Source organism: Camelus ferus, chromosome 10, assembly GCF_009834535.1.
Source record: "Camelus ferus isolate YT-003-E chromosome 10, BCGSAC_Cfer_1.0, whole genome shotgun sequence".
NCBI lineage: Eukaryota > Metazoa > Chordata > Mammalia > Artiodactyla > Camelidae > Camelus > Camelus ferus.
In genome coordinates this window covers 46,139,287-46,159,664 of record NC_045705.1, presented here as the reverse complement: position 1 = coordinate 46,159,664, position 20,378 = coordinate 46,139,287, and the positions used below count along the sequence as shown (strand labels likewise).

The 20,378-nt window shown below is 45.4% G+C and overlaps 1 protein-coding gene across 1 annotated transcript in view; it reads left to right on the top strand.

Annotated features, from left to right (window-relative positions):
• OTOG (otogelin) overlaps positions 1-2,358 on the top strand; it is an 86,049-nt gene extending 83,691 nt beyond the window's left edge. Inside the window, 2 exon segments of the mRNA XM_014568021.2 lie at positions 655-734; positions 843-2,358. Of these exon segments, the coding sequence (XP_014423507.2) occupies positions 655-734; positions 843-1,043 (281 nt within the window). The 3' untranslated portion in view covers positions 1,044-2,358.
• The last annotated feature ends 18,020 nt before the right edge of the window (positions 2,359-20,378 follow it).

Below are 20,378 nucleotides of genomic sequence, written 5' to 3'. Positions count from 1 at the left end.
GAGGAAGTTGCAGTTTCAGGAAGGGGATCAGGAAAGACCTTGGTGAGGAAATACTGAGCAGGTGAGGGCATGAATGAGCCATACAATTGGTTGTCTGTGGGAGTGGTGGTCCAGGGGGAGGAAACTGCATATCAATTTCCACCCCTGTAATAGCTGTGTGAATCAGGTGACTCGCTGGCCCTGTCCTGTTTGATAGGTATGGAAACCGAGTGATCCTGCTGTGTGCAAGCATTGTGCTAGGGACAGGGGTTTCCATTCACTCAGGAAATTGCAGAATCTTAATGTTTGAACCCTCTTAAAAGCTGTAGCTCAGAGAGGGGTGAGGACACATCCAGCATTGCCAGTGGATTAGAGACAAGTGGCGGGGAGGCAGCTAGCCTTGTCACCAAATCCTCCTCTTCCTTAGCCCAGAGCCCCCAGGCCACCCTGGCACCCTTCTCTGTCTCACCCATCTCCCCTGCCTTCCCGCCTCCACCTCCTTCCTGAGCACTGAGTTAAAAGGCTTTTCCTTTGATGGGGAGGGGCTCTAATGCCTGCGCACTAACGCTGGTGGAGGGACCCTCCAGCATGACACTAACTGTCCCAGTCTGCCCCAGCCTGCTGCTCCGGGAGCATTTCTCAGCTGCAGTTGCCACATCCACACTGTCCCCCCAGGTAAAGAGGATGGGCGCTCCTGCAAGAAGGTGACGATCCGCATGACCATCCGCAAGAATGAATGCAGGAGCAACACCCCTGTGCGTGGCTCCCAAAGCAGTAGGGGTGGGGCGCAGCCAACAATGGGGATGAGGGGTTTGGGGGGATGGAAGCTGCACCGGCTGCCTCACTGGCCTGCCCATCTCCAGGTGAACCTTGTGTCCTGCGATGGGAGGTGCCCGTCTGCCAGCATCTACAACTACAACATCAACACCTATGCCCGCTTCTGTAAGTGCTGCCGCGAGGTGGGCCTGCAGCGGCGCTCCGTGCAGCTCTTCTGTGCCACCAATGCCACCTGGGTGCCCTACATAGTGCAGGAGCCCACCGATTGTGCCTGCCAGTGGTCCTGAGCCCGGCGGGCTAGGGCTGGCTGGACCACTCTCCGCTTCCAGCTGACCCAGTGTAGGATGGGCCGGGGGCACTAAAGGTGGGAAGAGGTGGTACGTGCTAAGCATGGAATGGCAGTCAGAGGCACAGAGAGTGACCAGAATAAGCCACTCCAGCCCCTCCTGGCTCCCTCTGTGGGCTCCCTGTCCTCCACACATTGGAAGGTGCCACAGTTTGGGGCTCAGGGAACTCAACTCTGTTCCTGGCTTGGGGTCTGAAATGGGCCCTAGATGAGGGGCGGTAGCCCCTGCACATCTGTGACTCTGGCTGCAGTGCTTTGGTGGAGAGGGTGAGAGCTTTCCTGAGAAGCCAGGACCAGGGCTGGACCCAAGACACAGCGGAGGGTCTGGAAAGGGTGGCCCATTCTCTTTCTTGGCCCTTTTGACCACGGGAGAACCAGAGACACAGTAGAAGGAGAGGGGGTTTTAATTGCAACACCCAGGTCTGCATATCGCTGCCCAGGAGGACCTCCCAGAAGCAAAGGGGGTGGGTTTCCAGGGCCAGGTGCTCTCACCGATGTGAGGTCAGGCCTGGAGACTGGGGGGTGGGCTCAGTGACCTTCAGGTCCCCTGCAGCCCTAAGAGGGGTGCCGTGGTATCTTGTTTTTGACCTTGTTGTTCAGGAAAAGATTTAGAAGAGTGGGGCCATACCTGCTCCATATCCATCCCCGCCCCCAAAGCCGGCCTTCCTGGCAGGTGGGCTGGCTCTTATGAGGTGGTGGAGGGAGGGAGTGACCTCTTCCGTGAAGGTCCAGCACAACTCATCCCCATGTTGGTGGACAGCCCGCCCCTCTGACGGCCTGGCTTGTTTAATGATTCCTTCAGCCTGCAAGGGCAGCCCCTGGCTTTACAATGTGCCTTTTCTCCAAGAACATAGCAGAGTTAGTCACTGGAGGGGCCTGAGTATGAGTTTTGTGGCTCAGCCAGCTCCTGGCTGTCTGCTTCAGGGGACTTTTCAGCAGGAGAGCAACTATCAGTGGGAAATGCAGGCCCTGTGCATGTGCAGGCCTTCTCTGAGCAATTGTCAGGGCCTTGTCTCTGAACCAGAGTGTCCTTCCTAAAGCCAGACTAGGGTCCTTGCCCCACATGCCTTTGTGCTGCTGAGTCCAGAGGGCGTGAACATGAGGTTGTTTACACCCCAGCACATACGTCTGGAGGGGTGGCTGCCTAGTGCCCCGAGGGTTGGGGCTGGGGCCTTGGGCCCCCATGGCCCCCACCTGTTCTCTCTGTTCCTGTATCTGTATTCTGTTTCTATGTCCAATAAACCACAGGAAGTCATCAGGCCTCTGAGCATCTCTGAGGGTGTCAGGTTTGCTTTGAATTTGAAGGAGTTTCAGCTGTGAAGAGCAAGCCCTATTTTATGGCCCTGGAAGCCCTGACTTCTGCCCCACCCGTGCCCAGCACTGTGCCCCGTTCAAAGCAGGTCCTCCGTGGGGGTCTGCTGCTTGGAACTGAACTGATAGGAGGCTGGCTCCTAAGGGAGGGGGTGGGAAGAAGGAAGAGGACCTCAGGAGCTGGAAAGCTGGCACCCAGGTGAGGAGCCTGAGAAGTGTCACAGCTCTGTGGGCCCAGGGACAGATCGATGCCTTTCACATAGGATGTGAATGGGACAGGCCCCGAGGGTAGGTTTCATGTTGGCATTTCAACATGTCTCTATTTATTTCCCTGTTGTTCTCTCATAGGGTTCAGTAAGCTTTGCAGCCACTGTGCTCAGGTTAGGGAGAATCCAGGGATCTGGTTCTTAGTGACCCTCCAACTTTAAAGGACTGTTGGCACATCTAAGGGGCAAGTGGGAGAATGCTTTCCTGGGTTGTCCCATGTGGGGAGGAACAGGAGAGGGGAGATCTGAGGAAGCACCAATCCATAAAAGGGGGAGGGTCCTAGGGCCCGAGTCAATGTTTGGGTACAAGAGCTTCACCCAGCCTGGAGGGGCAGAGAATCCCCTTTGAAGCTAACACCAGATAGGCTTGGTTTTTATTTCACAAGTATGTATCTCCCCTCATGGTATATCTGTCTGCTAACATGAGCCCTTGGACTTTCCCTAATGAGAAGAAAGCTTTACGAGCATCTTAAGAAGCACATTTCTAAATAAGCAGTGGATCAAAGAAGAAATCAGAGTGGAAATTAGACAATATTATGAACCTCATGATTATGAAATTACAATACATTATGAGGTGCAGCTAACAAAGAACCTGGAAGGACATTAATAGCCTTAAGTGCACATTTTGTACTTAATTTCCTATCATTATAGCCAGAGATGGGGTAGGACAAGGCTTCCACACTTCTCCGTTATTGATAATTAGAGGCTTATAGCCAGTCATTTTCTCAGCACAGCACACTCCCTAAGTCACATATCGATAGCTTTCAGAGAGTTTTGAACCCTGAGCTCAAAAGAACACAACTTTACAGCAACCTTTAAAGAGAGCTGATTTAAAATACTAATTCTATTACACAGCAGGATGTTTAGATGAAGACAAAGATCATTGCTTTAGTCATTGCTGGAATCCCAGTGTTCCTGGACGATCAGCCCTCACCTCACCCTCACCCCAATCTGTTTGCATTCACTACAAGCAGGCAGCTCTGGAACAGGACCACCCCTTGTCAGCTGTTGTGTGAACAGGCAAAGGGTGCCAGGTCAAGCCAGCCAGTCTAGGCCTAAGTGTCTTTCAGCAGCCTTACTTTGGAAGGGAGGCCTCAGACTTTCTGAGGCCTGTTCTTCGTATCTTACCTGCCACTAGTGACCCAGCTTGGCTGACTGGTCCCTCTTTGGGCTCCAGTTGGCAGCAGTTTCCAGGCTGCCTGCTCCGCCCCCACCATATATTGCAGGTGGTTACAGATTCTGATGTTCACACCAATCACTGGAATCATAGTGTTCCTGGGTTTCCATCCCCCACCCGAGCACCCCCTCCTGCCTGCTTCTCTTGGAGGCCAACCACCTACCCCAGTCCTTTGGCCAAAATTCCCAGCCCTGTTCCCTTGGCTTCCTCCTGGGGAACCAACGCGTTTAGGCTAAGATACTAGTGAAAGATTAACAAGAAGCAAATCGCTATCCAGCATGCTACCCTGCCCTGCACTGGGGGAGATCGGAGAGGGTGAGGATTTTAACCCTCAATCAGTGCTGCCCAGTTGCCCTCAAAAAGCCAGCACTGTAGTGTTGGTAGTGTTCATTAATAAAATTTTGAAATGTTGATTGACATAAAAAATACATATACCCTTTGACTAAGCCATCCTATTTCTAGGCACCTGTGGTAGGCTGAAGAGCGGCCTTCCAAAAACGCCCACGTGTTAGTGCCAGGAACCTCTGACCATGTCCCCTGCAATGGTAAAGGGGACTCTGCAGATGTGATGAAGTGAAGGACCTTGTGGTGGAGTGATGATCCTGAATTCTCCACGTGGACCCAATGTAATCACAAGAGTATCTGTAAGAGAGGCAGGACAATCAGCATCAGAGAGAGGAGATGTGATGTTAGAAGCTGAGGTGGGAGTTTGTGATTTGTTACAGCAAAAGGAAACTAATACACCCTGTAAAGAAATAATTTATGCAAAGAAGCATGTGCCAGGATGTTTATTGCTGTATTGTCTTAAAAAAATTGGTTAACAACTTTAAATGCCTATCGATAAGAAATGATTAAATAACCTGCTATAGCCACACCATAGAATATCATATAGCCCTTTGTATACTGGCATGGTGGGCTCTCCACGCATCTCCAGGGTACGTTAAAAGATGAGAGGGAATTGTGGGTCAGTTCCCACAGAATGACCCACTCCTTTATGCATCTTTATTCATTTATGGGTGTATGCAGGGGTGCACAAACACACACGTGTGCGTGAGCACACACCGCCCCCCCCCGCCCCCACTATATCCATCTCATTCCCTTGGAGGGTTTCCAGGACTGAGGAAGCCCTTCCTGGCTGTTCGAACCAGCTAGTTCAGCAGCAGCACTGGTCCTGGAGCAGCCTTTTTGGTGCTGAGGGCCCCAAGGGCTGTCGCTGTGTACAGAACTGAGTGACCACTCCAGAATAGACTCAAGGCTCAAGGAGTATCTATAGCATCTCTCCCATCCTTTGTCTCCTCCCCACTCTCTACACGTGACTTGAAGCCTGAGGGAACCCTGGAGGCCACACACTCGATAGGTAAGGAAACAGAAGCCTGGTACCCAGCCGCTCAGAAAGCTGGTAGCCTAGCTGGGCGGCTGCCAAGCCTGCAGCCCCCTGTGACGTATTTGCAAACACGAGGGATTTTGAGCCCCAGAACGATCCCATTTTCCGTGCTTCAGGCTCAAGTTCCCGCCCTGATTTTCTGGGCTTAATCCTCTTCCTGTGGAAATCAATAAGGACATTGTGATGGAGTGATTCACGTTCAAGGTCAGGCCGGAGCAAATTGGAGGCGACATGCTGATTTTACTGCCCTCATTTAGAGAAGAGCCAATCTGGTTCACAGGCCCCTTAACCCTTCCCTTGCCACTCCCGCCCACTGTGTCAGCACCTGCCCCGGCTTCAGCCTCCTCCCCCAAGGCCTGGGTCTCCAGGGCCTGTTCACCCATGTGTGGCCCTGCCCTTTACATCTCCCCGAGGGGCTGACCACACAGGCCTTGGAGCCTCACACACTTGTCATGGTGGTTTGGGGAAGGCAGATGGCAATCACAGCACCTAACTTAACAGGAACAACTTCAAGGTGAAGGTTAAACGCTGCTTGTGTAAGTTCATTGGCCATGCCTGCCCCAAGAAATCTCAAAGCGGAGTGTTTCCCACTTCCAACCCTCTTTTCAGAGTTCCATTTCCCCTCTTCTCTGCTTTCTTGGACTGTCCAACATGGGGAGATGGAGGAGAAAGAGGACCAAATTCCATTTTTTTTTTTTAATGCACAGCAAAGTCAGCTCTTTCCTGTGGCTAAAACCATGGTAGAAAGTTCTTTCTCCCTCCTATTAAAAAGAAAAATAGATGTTCCTGGGTAACTGGAACCTTGAATCTGAAATGATTCAGAGACTCCGGCTCCTCTGACTGGAGGGTCTACCATTTTCAGCATGAGCCTCCCATTCTCATCTGCGTCAAGCCAGCCCCGGGAGGAGTGCAGGGAGCATGCACTGGCAGTTTGGAGGAGCAGGACTGAAAGTGGCTGGCTCTTTTCCACTCACATCCCACTGGCCACAACTCATAGATGTGGCCATCCCTAACTGCAAGGGAGGCTGGGAAATGTAGTCCAGCTGTGTGCCCAGGAAGAAGGGAGATGGGTCTGGTGGACAGTGTCTTCTCAGTGAGGAAGTAGAGAGACTGTGGACAACTCTAAGGAGTTCGGCTGAGAAGACAGATGAGTTAAGGCATGAGGTCAAGGGAAGATTTATTTGTCTGATGGTTTCAGGAAGGTAGTGACTTAACCATATGTCCTAGAAGGAGCCAGTGGAGAGAGAAGGATTTTGCTGGTAGAAAGATAACAAGGTTCTCAGAAGTCCTGTGGTGGCATGAAGAGGGACAGTGATGGCTAAAGATGCCTCTGGCTATATAGACCCTGCCCTAGATCTCTATTTATCTCTGTGTCCCCAGTGTCCAACACAGGGCACCGACAAATGAGAATGAACATGCCTTTAAACATGAAAGCAAGGGTCCTGGGCAGCAAGAAGTTAAAGGGTATGGGGAGGGCAAAGCCGGAAGCCAGGTGCCCCCCACATACTGTGGTGGTGCCAGTTAATCCCCTGCAGCAGGCAAGAGGCCTCACAGCTGTCTTTCCCCCTCTGGAACTGTACCCTTACCCGGCCCTTTGCCCAGAGGTCCTGGCAATCCAGGGCCGTGGGGGAAGATAGGGAGAAAACATGGTAGGTAACTGGTCCAGCCCCTGCACCTTTGGAAAACTGGTTTTCCAGAGCTGAACCATTCTCTAAGCTTGCTACTCAGCCCCTACACTGCCATAAAGACCCACCTCCCTCTGGTTCAGTGTCTTCCCGGCCAGATCCTCCCACACCATGTCCATTCCTGCCTCTGCATTGCCTGTGGCCTGTGCCTTACCTGGAATGTCCTTTTCTTCCCTTCAGCTTTCAGACCAGCCCTGACCCCCACCTCACCGCAAAACCCCAGCCCATGGGATCCTTCTTTTTGGCCATTAGCCCCGCCTCCACAGCCCTAAGTTCTGTTTCTCTGGGGTGTCACATGCCAGCCCAGTGTCTATGGTTTGCTCAGGGAAGAGGGATGCAGGCCTAGCTCCACAATTCATTCATTATCCTCTAAGATTTCATTTATAGCACAGGAGGAAGCTAAGGCTCAGAGAGGTTAAACAACTGCACAGCCAGAGAGTGGGGGAGTCAGGAATTTAGCCCATGCTTGACTCCAGAGCACATAGACATCCTTTCCTTTTCAACCTGGAGGAGCATGAAGAGGATTGCTGGGTGCCTAGGAGCTAGTATTCCAGGCCCCCTCCTCCAGGAAGCCAGAGGTGGCAGTGGAAAGAGGGTTCTAGTCTCTCTTCTGCCAGTTACCAGTTACAGCAATGTTGGCAAATTTCAAGCCTCAGTCCTTCACCGTGAAGAGGGATGACAGGTTCTGCATCCAAGGGTTGGCAGGAGGGTCAAGTGAGATCATGGACGGGAATGGGCTGGACAACTGCAGAGGCTGTGGCCATGTGTGAGGCTGCCTGGCTGAGCCAGGAGGTGCCAGCCCAGCTGTGACCAGCACAGGAGAAGAGCAGGAGCAAAGAGCCCTAACCCAGCCCCAGCCCACCCTTCATCCAGGAGCCCTTTGCCATCTAAGCCTTTGCCTCTGCTGTGCCCCAGCCTGCTGGGCATCCTGCCTCCATTCTACCTGAACGAAATCACGATTTATAGATTATTGGAGCTGAAGAGGAAGCAAGATGCAGTGGAAGAGCTTGGATTATAGGGGCAGGCTCTGTCCCTGAATGGCTGTTTTCTCCATTTATTCTCTCCAAATCTGCTTCCTTGTCACTAAAATGGGTATGAGAATCTGGCAAAGTGTTGGTGAGAATGTTTACTGATAAAGCTCCTAGCTTATGGTAGACATTTAATGAATGGAGCTGTTGTTACTGCTATGGACAAAACCTTAAAGATCTTCTTCAAATTCTACATTTTCAGGAGCAGGAAATTGATCCTAGAGAGACAGTGACTGACCCAAGCTCTCACTGCAAAGTGAGCAACAGGTGGAGGAAGCACCAGACTCCAAATCAGTGCTCCTTTTGCTGCATCCTCCAGGGAGTCTTCCCAGAGCTGCCACACAGGCCAGGCCTCCCTGCTCTGACCTCACAGCTGCCACTGTCTGAGTCACCTGCTGGGCCTTCCAGAACTTTGTCTCTTTCTGAGACAGGAAGCTCGCCAGACAAGACCCAAGCCCTTTGCTCCTGCTGTAACCTCCCCAACAGCAACTATCACAAAGTCAGGTCTTCTGCAAGGTGTTCAGACCCAAATGGGGACGTTTCTGGGACCTGGCTGAGCTAGCCGGGTGACATCAACTACCAGGATGGCGGGGAGAAAGAAGTAAGAGAGGGAAGGGTTAAAGGCTTGGCAGCTGGGGAGGGCAGCCTGCAGACGGCCCAGCCCAGCACTGGGAGGCCTGCACCATTCCATTCCTTTGCAGATCAGTTACACCCAGCTGTCTCCCTCCCCACCGCCAGTGCCCCTCGGATTAGGCGGGAAAGGATCCCCGGCCTGCAGCCTGCACACGGCCCATGGGGAACAGCGCCTGCAGCCCACGCCTCTGCGACAGCTGCTGAGTGTCAGGCAAGAACATAGATCAGCAGGATCCTGGCAGAGGTGCCCCCAGCCCAGGCCCTGCCCCCAGCATGTGCAGGAGGGGCCACCGGAGGAGAAAGGGGGTCTGTAAGGGGTTTGGGAGGTACAGGGAAGAGACTGCTCCCCAAAATATCTCCTCTGCCCATATGTCACTGAGCCTCAAATTCCACCAGTAGACATCTTAGAAACTTTCGATCTTCCAAAGACACCAATTAAAAACTACCCTCCATGGAGTAGCTGGCATTCTTATGCACTGTTTGATGGAGATGTCTTGATAAAAGTTTCAAAATTTTTATTTTACAAAGTATATATGAAGTCCTTTAAAAATGTCTATTTCTTTGTCTCAGTAGAACTGAGGACTTTAACTTAAAAGATTTTAACTTAAATAGCTTAAAGTATGGAAAGATATTGTGGACTATAGCTTCAAGATAAAAAAATTGTAATGAGTATTCTCAAAATACTCAAAAAGCCATATGAAATGACAAAGAAAAATTTAAAACTAGAAAATATCTGTACCTGTAATGAAACAAGTCCATCAATAGGCCAGATATATGAAATTTCTGGAGGCTATGAAGCAGTGGGAGGCAGTATACTGCAAAGGTTGAACAGACTGCCTAAGAAGCAGGTTTCTAATCCTGGTTGCTTCACTTATTAGTTCTGACCTTGGCAAGTTACTGAACCCCTCTGAACTTGTTTCTTCAACTGTAAAATTGGAATAGTAATTATAATAGTTGTGAGAATTAGGCAAAGATTAAACGAGTTCACTGTACAGGAAACATCCATGTGATCTTTGTATAAGAGGAACCAGCATCACCCAATGAATAAATGGTTATGGTATGTCTCTCTCCACCTCCCACCTACGTAGTTGCAGAGGAACCCCACAGGGTGCCAATTCTAATTAATCTCAACTTCTATTAAAAATATTATCAGTCAGTTAAAACTCACTGAATATGTGAAAATAATGGCCAACCCAAAAAATAGTGTCCAAGTTGAGATGGCAGAGGAAATTTCCCTCAGTGAAATACCATCAATTCAAGAAACACGAAGGACAGGAATAGTATTCTAATTAACATTCCCAGGATGATTCATATCAGGATATTTGAGTATCCATAACATAAGAGGCTTATATGTAAAAGCACAGTCAGAAAACAAAAAGGAGTTTTTAAAAATTGAAAACATACACGACCTCACAACTGAGTACTCGGCAATTGCAGACTTACCTTGCAATTAAACAACTAGAAAATTGGACAAAACACATTAAATATGTGTTTTCAGATATCGGACAACAGGCAGTACAGGGCTGGGATCCCCAAGGGAAGGGAAACAAATTAAGTGAGTCTTACTAGAAAGCTCCAACTTTCTGCCTGGAGGCATTTTCTGGAATGAGGTACAGAGATGGGGAAGCCCCAGAAGAGCATGGTGGTCTCACCAAGTTGAGGAGACAGAGATCAAATTCAGAAAGTCTGAGGCAACTGGAGCTTGTGTGCAGACTACCAGAGTGGAAGAAACCTGCAAAGATTAAATCTATTGCTGAATACCAAGTGCATGCGTCTAAGGTGGACATCCATTAGGCTGGGCAAAGAACTATTGGGTAATTGTAACTGAGCAATTCCTGGAGCTTACACAGTGCTGGGAGACATTCAAGTTCTTAACAGTCAGGGTGGAGAGACCCCATTCAGCATCAGCACACTTAACTGAGTCTCCAGAAAGGGTCATAGCTTAGGAAGATGACTGGATAAATAGGAGTGGATAAACACTAACCCTAGAGTAAAGTCCTACCCTAACCCACCCTAATTAAGCTTCAAACAAACCTCAAATTGCCCATGCTGATACACAAGAAACTTAATTATAAGAACCAACAAAGTCTAAATATTCTTATAATAATGTCTAGAACTCAATAAAAAAATTATGAGGCATGCAAAGAAGCTGGAAAATGTGACTCGTAACAATGAGAAAAATCAGTCAATGGAAACAGACATAGAAATGACAAAGATGATGATAACAGACAAGGACTTTAAAATAGCTATTATAAATATGGTCAAGAAAGTAGAGAAGAATATGAACATAATGAGGAAAGAAACAGTAGATATGAAAGAAGAAAATGGAAACTTTGGAGGTGAAAACACAAAATTTTAAATGAAAACTGGAATTAACAGATTAGAGAAAACATAATCATCAGCCATCAGGGAAATAGACAATTCAACAATTATAGTTAAAAATGTTAATTTTCTTCTCTCAGGAACTGATAGAAAAACTAGACAGAAAATCAGCAATAAGAACGCTTGAATAACACTATCAACCAACTTGACCTAAATGATATATATAAATCACTCCATTAACAATAACAAAAATAATAGTTTTCAAGCTTAAATGGGCCATTCCCCAGGCTAGACTATATGTTATATTATTAAATGAGGCTCAATAAATTTAAAAGGAATGTAATCATACAAAACATTTCCCCAATCACCAGGGAATTATGTCAGAAATCAACCAAAAAGAGAAATCTGGGGTGTCTGAAATATTTGGAAATTAAACAACATACTTCTAAATAAACTAAGGAAAAATCTCAAGTGAAACTGAAAATATCTTGAAAGGAATGGAAATGAAAACAAAGTAAAAATTATGGGATGTAGCTAAAGTAGCCCTTAGAGGAAAGGGAATGGTTTTAAACATATTTTAGAAAGAAAGATTCAAAATCAGTAATCTGATTTTTTACCACCAGAGGCCATAAAATGAAGACTGAATCAAATCCAAGTAAGCAGAAGGACATTAATTATAAAAATCGTAGCAGAAACCAATGAAATAGAAGACAGAAAAACAACAGCAAAAGCAAATGAAACCAGAAATTAATCCTTTGAAGATATCAATAAAATTGATAAACTTTAGCCAGACTGACCAAGAAGAAAAACGAGAAAACACAAATTACCCAAATCAGGAATGAGTGAAAGCAACAACGTCACAATAGAGCCTACAGAATTATAAAGAAACATTATGAATAACTTCCTGCCAACAAACTAGAAAAGTTAAATGAAGTAAAGAAGAAAGTCTGAGAAAGATAAATTACCAAAACCGACTCAAAAAGAAATAGAAAATATGTAAGACCTGTATCAAGTAAAGAAACTGAATTGATAAGTAAAATTCATCCCACAAAGAAAACCCTGGGCCCGGGTGACCTCACGGGTGAATTCTATCAGACGTTCAAGGAATAAATACCAAAAAATCCTGCACATGCTCTTTTAGAAAATAGAGAAGAAGGGAACATTTCCCAACTTATTTTATAAAGCTGATATTACCTCAATACCAAAGCCAGACAAAGATATGGTAAGAAACTAAATAACGTCGAGCCGTCCATGGAAGTTTTTAGCACCTCCTGAGTTTTGATTTCAAAACCAACCATGTGTCTGACTTCAAAATAATTCACTGCAGGGAGATCAAAATCACTGAAAGTTGCCTTCCTGTAGGACTTGGTTGTAGACGCAATTTAAGGATGAGGAGGAGGATAGGGAAGTCTGCAGGAATAAATAGCAAAAAACAATCACAACAATTCTATGAGTGGAAGGAGAAGGGTTGGCTGAGTACCAGCCTCCACACGAGAGAGGGTTTCGGATGAAGCCAGAGGTGTGGGGAACAGGGGCTGAGCACCAAAGTTAAGTAACCCTGACTAGGGGCGCCAAGAGTAGGCTGGATCTGAGGGTGCACAGAGCCAGGGCACGTTATGAGTTTTAAGAGGGGATACTGTTCAACATATTAACAACTATTCTTCCTTCAATCCATTGTACTATCTTCCATCCTAAGGCTTCTCTGGGAACTAGTTAAATTAAACACATACACACAACATGTTAACAGATGGTGACCAACCAGAAAAAAAAAGTTAAGCATATACTTCCACAGGACCGAGAGAGTCCACCCCAAGGTAGATACAGAAAATAAATGGAAATTTATGTACCCTAAAGACTTGTAAAAGTTCATGGTAGCATTACGCACAAAGGCCCCAAATTGGAAACAATACAAATGTCCATCAACAGGTGAACTAATACACGGAATGTGGCATACACACACAGTACTCAAGAATAAAAAAAGAAATTAACTGTTAATGCATACAACAACATGGATGAATCTCAGAAACATTGTGCTAAGTGTGAAATGCCAAATATAAAGGACTATGTATTGTGGATCCATTTATATGAAAAGACAAAAATACAAAGACGGAAATCAAATCAATGGTTACCCAACGCTTGGGATGAGAGTATAAATGGAAAGGAGGAAACTTTTAAAGTAATGGAATTATTCTAGAAACTGATTGTAGTGATGGTTACAGAACTTACTAAAGTTCATTGAAACTTATAATTGGTAAATTTGATATTGTGTATATTATGCCTCAGTAAAGATTTTTAAAAAAAACTCACTGTCTAAAACAAAAATAACAATGTTTTTATATGGTAATTATATAGATTGAAGCAAAAAATTTTATAACAATAACAAGAAGGATAGAATACAGGTAAACTGCTGTAAGGTCACATAATATACTGTTGTCCATTACACATACAGCAGTGTAACATTATTTGAAGGCAAATGTGATGTGATAAAGATAAATTAAAGATGTTTATTTTAAACCATTTTGCAATCACTAAAAGTTATAGCTAATATACCAATGTTGGAGGTAAATAAAATAAAAAATGATTAATGAAAAACCAAACAAAACAAAACAAAAACAAAAACCAGCAGAAGACAAGGAAAATAAAGGGGGACAAGGCAAGGTAATGGAACAAATACAAAACAAATAGTCAGATGATAGATTACAACTCAGTTATTATATTATTATATTAAATTATCGTATTTACTAAAAATAAATGATCTAAATAATTCAATAAAAAGAGGTTGAATAGATTTTTATTTAAATACAGCGACACATATATGTTAAAAATGAAAGAATAGAAATGAATTCAACTTTTAACCATAAGAGAGCTGGAATGGGTATATTAGAGTAGACTTCAGGGCAAGGAATATTATCAGAGATTTTTAAAAAGGATACCTAATTATGAAAGAGTCAGTTAATCAAGAAAACATAACAATTAATAATTTGCAAGCACCTAATGAGAGAACTTCAAAATACATGCAGCAAAAAAAATTATAATTATATTTGAAGTTTTCAACACCCTTCTACCAATATTTCATAGAACACGTACATAGAAAATCAGTAAGGCTATAGACTTGAACAACACTCTCAACTAACTGGACCTAACTTACATTCATAGAAAACTCCACCCAACAAAAGCAGAATACTCATTCTTTTCAGGTGGACATGGAATATTGCAAAGATAAACCATGTTCTTAGCCATAGACCAAATCTCAATAAATTAAAAAAAAAATACTAGCCTAAAAATTATTTTCTCCTACCACAGTGGAATCAAGTTAGAAGTCATTAACAAAAACAAAAATCTCTAAATATTCCAACATGAAACAGTACTTCTAAATGATCCACAGGTCAAAGAAAAAAATTTTTTTAATTAGAAGTGACTGGAAGGTAAACCATATCAAAATTTCAGAGATAGGTCTAAAGCAGTATTTAGAGGGAAAGTTGTAACATTAATTTCCTGTATTAAAAGAGAAGGAATGTCTCAAATCAATGATTCAATTTCCTACTCTAAGAAACTAAAAAAGGAAAAGACAATTAAAAAGAAAAATTAAAAGAAAGTTAAATCCAAAATAATCATAACAATAATGTAAGAAAGATAATAAAGGTGGAACTGATAAAATGGAAAACAAAGAAGAAGAAAACAAGAGAAAAATTAATAAAGCCAAAATCTTGTTTTTTGAGAAGCCTGATAAAATTGATAAACCTTTAGCCTGACTAATCCAGAATGAGAGAGTGGAATAAATTACCCATACTAGGAATTAATACAGGAACATCAATACAGATCCCAAGGACACTAAAGGATAATAAAATATTATTAGGAAGAGCTTAATGCCCATAAATTTATCAACTTAGGTGGAATTTTACAAATAGAACTAAAAGGAAAAATAGACAAACCCATGATTACAGTTGGAGACATCAAAACTTCTTTCTCAGTAACAGATACAATAAGTAGAAAACAAATCAGTAAAAATATAGAAGATCTGAACAGCACTCCCAGTCAAACTGACCAAATTCACAAAGAAAACTCCACCGACTGACAGCAGAAATTCATTCTTCTCAAGTGCACGTGAAACATTCACCAAAAGAGAACATATTCTGGGTCACTATACAAACCTCAAGAAATTGTTTTAAAAACTGAAATTATGCGAAGTGTGTTCTCTTACCAGACAGAATTAAACTGGAAATTAGTGACAAAGATGGCTGAGAAATCTACAAATATTTGTAATTTAAACAATGCATTTATTAATAAAGAGGGAGTTAATACTATATAGCAGTAAAGAATACATTAAAAAAGAAAATAAATTTTAAAAATTATTTGTGAGAATTCTTAGGATGAAGATGCATTTTCCAACAGGAAAAAAAATACTGTATTGCATATTTGAAAGTAGCTAAGGGAATAAATCTTAGAAGTTTTCATCACATGAAGAAGAAATTTTTGCAATTATGTATGATGACAGATTAACAAGATTCACTGTGGTGATCATTTCACAATATATATAAATATTGAATCATTATGTTGTACACCTAAAACAAATATAATGTTATATGTCAATTATACCTCAATAAAAAATCATTTGATGCATCAAAAATAAAGATAAAAATTTATCTATTCTTTTTACATCTTTCTACGGCACCTAGATCTCTTCTGCTCGTATTCTACCATAGGTAAGCAAATGCTCACTACCTGTCTTCGCTGGGAGGGCCCTGTTTTTGTTTCAATTTCAGGCTCTTGGTTACCCTGAACCCTCCACTCTCTGATGCATTATTGTTTATCTACTGCTACGTAACAAATCAGCCCTCAAACGTAGCAGCTTAAAGCAATACACAGTTATTATCTTGAAGTTTCCACGTCTCAGGAACATGAGAGTGGCTTAATGAGGTGGCTCTGGTTCAGGGTCTCATACAAGGTTGCCGTCTAGCTTCAGCCAGGGCTATAGACGTGTCAAGATTTGAGTAGGGCTGAAGAACTTCCCCACCTCATGCTCACGGTTGTCAGCAGGCCTCAGTTCATTGCTGGCTGTTGGTCAGAGATGTCAGTTCCTTGCTACGTGGGCCTTTCCACAGTGCTGCTCACAACATGGCAGCTTCCTGCAGAGCAAGTGATAGGAGAGAGAAAGAGAGAGAGAGAGAAAAGACAGGGAGGGAGAGGGAGAACCCAAAACAGAAAACCCAGTCTTTTATAACCCAGTCTTGGAAGTGGCATACCATCACTTCTGCTGTCTTGTATGGCTCACTGACTGACCCCGGTGCCATATGGAAGGGAATTACACAGGGGTGTAAATACCAGGAAGCAGGGCTCTCCAGGGGCTATCCTGGGAGCTGGCCACTATAGGCAGCTTATGATTTTGTAGTTTATCCAGCTTTTTCATTTTGTTAGTGCAGGAAAAATGAGTAATTCTCTTTCCAACTTTCCACATCCTAGGCATAAGCAGAAGTCTTGAGTCTTCCCATATTTAAACTCAGGTCTCATGCTTTTTACCTCTCTGTATTTTGAGAGAATTCCTTGGCACTCTATTTCACTGATTCTGTCTAGGTTATATGCATCAGGATTTCTATTATTTCCCCACCCCCCCCATCAATCAGGTTTTTATTTCCAAAAAAAAAAAGTGTTTTTAAAAAAAAATCTATTTTAATATACTTATATGATTATTTTTGCTGGTTCTTGGTAAATGCTTTGGTCCAGGGATTCCATGATTGAGGAGAAATTATTTTCGTCTTTCCCATTAAATTGAATAAAGGGGGGAAAATCCCCTTTTCTGCCGGCAGCTACCTCACAACTAGGAGGCAACCGTCTTGTGATGTGGAGTAAGGCAGAACTGAGAAAGAACCAGAATCCTTGATGACATGGTTGAGCTGCTGAATCAACCAGTCCTGAAGCCCACTTTATTGCTGAACTCCTTGTTACATGAGTTACTAGGTGCTCTTCTTGTTTGGTCTGCTTTGAGTTGTGTTTTCCTGTAGTCAGATTCATCCTGTCCCCATATAATCAGTCTTCCATTGCTGAATGAATCCCCACTTCATGAGAACAGAAAGAGACAGACTCACACAGGCAAGAACCTAGTAACAATGGCTTCCATTAACCTTGCATTTTATCCTTAGCCACTTAACCTCCCCTCAATCCCCCTCTTACAAACTGGCCCTTGACTGTCTCCCATCCACTCCCCATCTCCAGTCTATGGAACCCAGAGCTGTCATGAAACACCTTCAGGACAACCCTGGCCCCCGCTGATGAGGAAGCAAACCCAGCCCTTCACGTATGACTCTGATGCCTGTGGCAGGACTTCTCACTAGGTAGATCTTTAAGTGAGAGCCTCACTGCCCAGTGCCCATCTTGGCCCTGTGTGATCACTCTTCTCTCTCTGGGTCCTTAAATCCCTCTGTGTACAATAATTGGGCTGGACCATATGTCTCAAGGTCTCTCCTAGCTCTGACATTCCACACTATTCCTGGATTCTGAGCTACATTAAACTCTATCCTGGTTAGCCCAATACCCCATTTTGCATTTGGCACGCACACAGTCATTCAGCACTGGTCCTCTGCACCATGTGAGAAATGTGGAGGGAGGAAGTTAGAAGACCAGGCTCCCAAAGCCCCTCGCTCATGGCCCTGGAAGCACCTGATTTCAGGCAGCTGAAAACAGGGCAGCCTTTGCCAGCACTCACTCCCTGATGGGCCAAGAGGGTTGTCCCTAGTCTACGGAGACACCCAGGGGAGGAATAGAAGTACCAGGAATGATTTCCAGGGACGTAAGATGAGGAGAAGAAAGACAGATGATGGGTGGACACTTGGTTGGAGATGGGAAAGAAAGGATCAGAGATCCCGAGGGGCCAGATCTGATAACTCAAGAGATCTCTGTTCTCTCCCCATCACTTGGGAGCGCTGTTGGCCATTCCTCCCCAGCTCCTCCCCAGCAGCTACATCAGCATCCCTTCCCTCCCCATCCTGAGCCTTGCTCCAATTTCAAAGCTTTCTCTGGCCCCAGCTGGGTTGGGAAACCGAGGAAGGGAGAAGGCATAATTTTTAGTCCTGTTTTGGGGAGGGGGTATAAAGAAGGAGCTGAGTGGAAGAGGGAAAAGAAGTGGAGCCTTTTGAAATGAAAGCTGGGCCAAGCTCATCAGAGATTAATGGAGGAAAAGCCCTGCCCGTCTGACAGGGCCCAGATGGTGGGCAGACCTGCTGCACTCGCTGACAGATCCTGATGGTCCACAGCCTGCCTCCTACTTCTCACCCTCGTCTTGGAGAAAAGATGCAGGCTTGCCCCCGCAGGAGCCTTGGGGCTGCCCTGGGGCTGGCTCCAGACCAGGCGGGGAGCCAGAGCTCTGTCTAGGGGCTCTTTACTCCAGCTGCCTGTACACCTGGGCACGCACATGCCCACAAACACCCGCACACACAGAAAGGGGGAGGGAACAGACATTTGACCCAAGCCCTGTCTTCCACGGGAAGCCTGACCCAGAGGAGAAAGGTCCCAAAGCAGACTCTGACCTCATTCGTCAGCCAGAAGTCGGTGGAAAGAGGGCTGTGACCACCATCACAGCTTCAAATCCTCCATCGACCTCCCTCATGCCCAGCCACTGCCCCGTCTCTTTCCTTCTCTTTCTAGCCAGTCTCCTCAGGAGAGTTGACGCCATCTACCCTCCTTCAGTTCCTCACCCCCCACTTGCTCAACTCCTTGCATCTGGATTCCACTATCCCCCTCCTGTGGAAACCATCTGTTCTGACCACTGACTGCTACATTCAGTGGACATGTCAGGTCTCAGTCCTCAATGGTCTGGACCTCTCAGCATTACAAGGCAAATCGGCAGCTCCCTCCTTCTTGAGCCTCTCTCTCCCTCCAGAGGAGCTCTCCTGGTCTCCTGGCTGTCCCTTGTCTGCCTCATCTCTGGCTTCTCTCCTTTTGCCCTTTCCTTCCTTTAAAGGTAGGGGCTTCTTGGTGCTGTCCTCTGTTCCCTTCTCCCAGTACACTCTTCCTGACACGTGTCTTCCCTCCAAAGTCTTTAAGCACCAACTCTAGGCTGAGGAGGCCCAAAGCAACATCACCAGCCTCAGCTTCCCTCTGAGCCTCTGATTTATCCACCCGTCTGCCTCCTGACAGCCCCTCCTAACGGCACCTAAAACTCAGCACAGCCCAGACCACAGTCCTTATCTTTCCCCCAACTTTTCCTCCTGGATTTCCCATCTCAGGAAAGGATACCACCGTCTATGCAGTTGCCCAAGTCGGAAATCTGAGCTTCACCACACCTCCCACATCCTCTCAGCCACAGGGCCTGTTGATTCTGCCTCCTAAATAGCACTGAGACTCTGCTTCCCTCCATCTGCAATGACCTCAGGTCCCCATGCCTCCTCCTTTCTCACCTGAAAAGTGTAAGCAGCTCCCATCTGATCACCCTGCCTCCATTCTTGCTCTTCTCCAATCCATCTTTCAAAAACATGATTTGATCATCATTCTATTGCTATCACGTGGGACCCCTGCCCCCCACCCCCATTCATGGGATGCAGCTGACACTGCTTACCCTGGCACTAAAGACCCTTTCTATCTGACTCTAGTCTGCTGTCCTGATGGGTATCTTACCTCCCTTGCATATCACCCTTTATGCAATTCCCATGCAGCCACAGGGATGTACTGCCCCCTCTATTGCTCACACTGTTTGAGATGACTTTCCAGCTTTTCATCTGGGAAACCCAGATGCCACCTCCTCCAGGAAGCCCTCCCTTATTCTCCCAAGAAAAATGACTATCTCTCTTCTCAAAGCTCTCATGGCATCTTTCACATGCCCTTCATGCAATATTTACATTGGCTTCTATTTCACCTCTTAGATTCCTCCTTCCTTGGCCAAACTGTGAGCTCCTTGACAACAGAAGGAGTGTCTGCGTCATCTTCATATAGCCATTCCTTAGCCCAGGGCTTAACGGGTGATGAAAAACTATTTGATGTTTGACTAAATGATTCTATATCAAGTATTGTGGCTGTCATCTTGAAACCAAGTCTACATTAGATTTCTCTGTGCTGAATCTAGGGTCCTGAGGACCAGGGTGATCAGGCTGCCCCCAAATGGAGCATAGGCAGAGCAATTATTTCCAAACTGGGTGTTTTCACTGGCATAAGCAATACTGTGGTGAACATCTTTGTGCATAAAGTTATTTCTGTATTTTGGAAACTTTTCTTGGGACAACTAAGAAAGAACAGTGACCAGCCTATCTCATTTTCTCTGAGAGACGATAGGTCTCAAGAGTGGGGTAAGCCTTCTCTGCAGGTCCTCTAAGCACCTACCCTAGAGTCATTGGTGTCACATCTCATTAAAAAGTTACAGAATATGAGTGCCGAGGAAACTTGGAGACATGATGGAATGATTCCATGCCAACGGGGGTGAGAATGTGCTCTCAGGGAAGGAGAGCAGCTCATCCAAGATTGCTCAATTACATGACCTGCTTAGC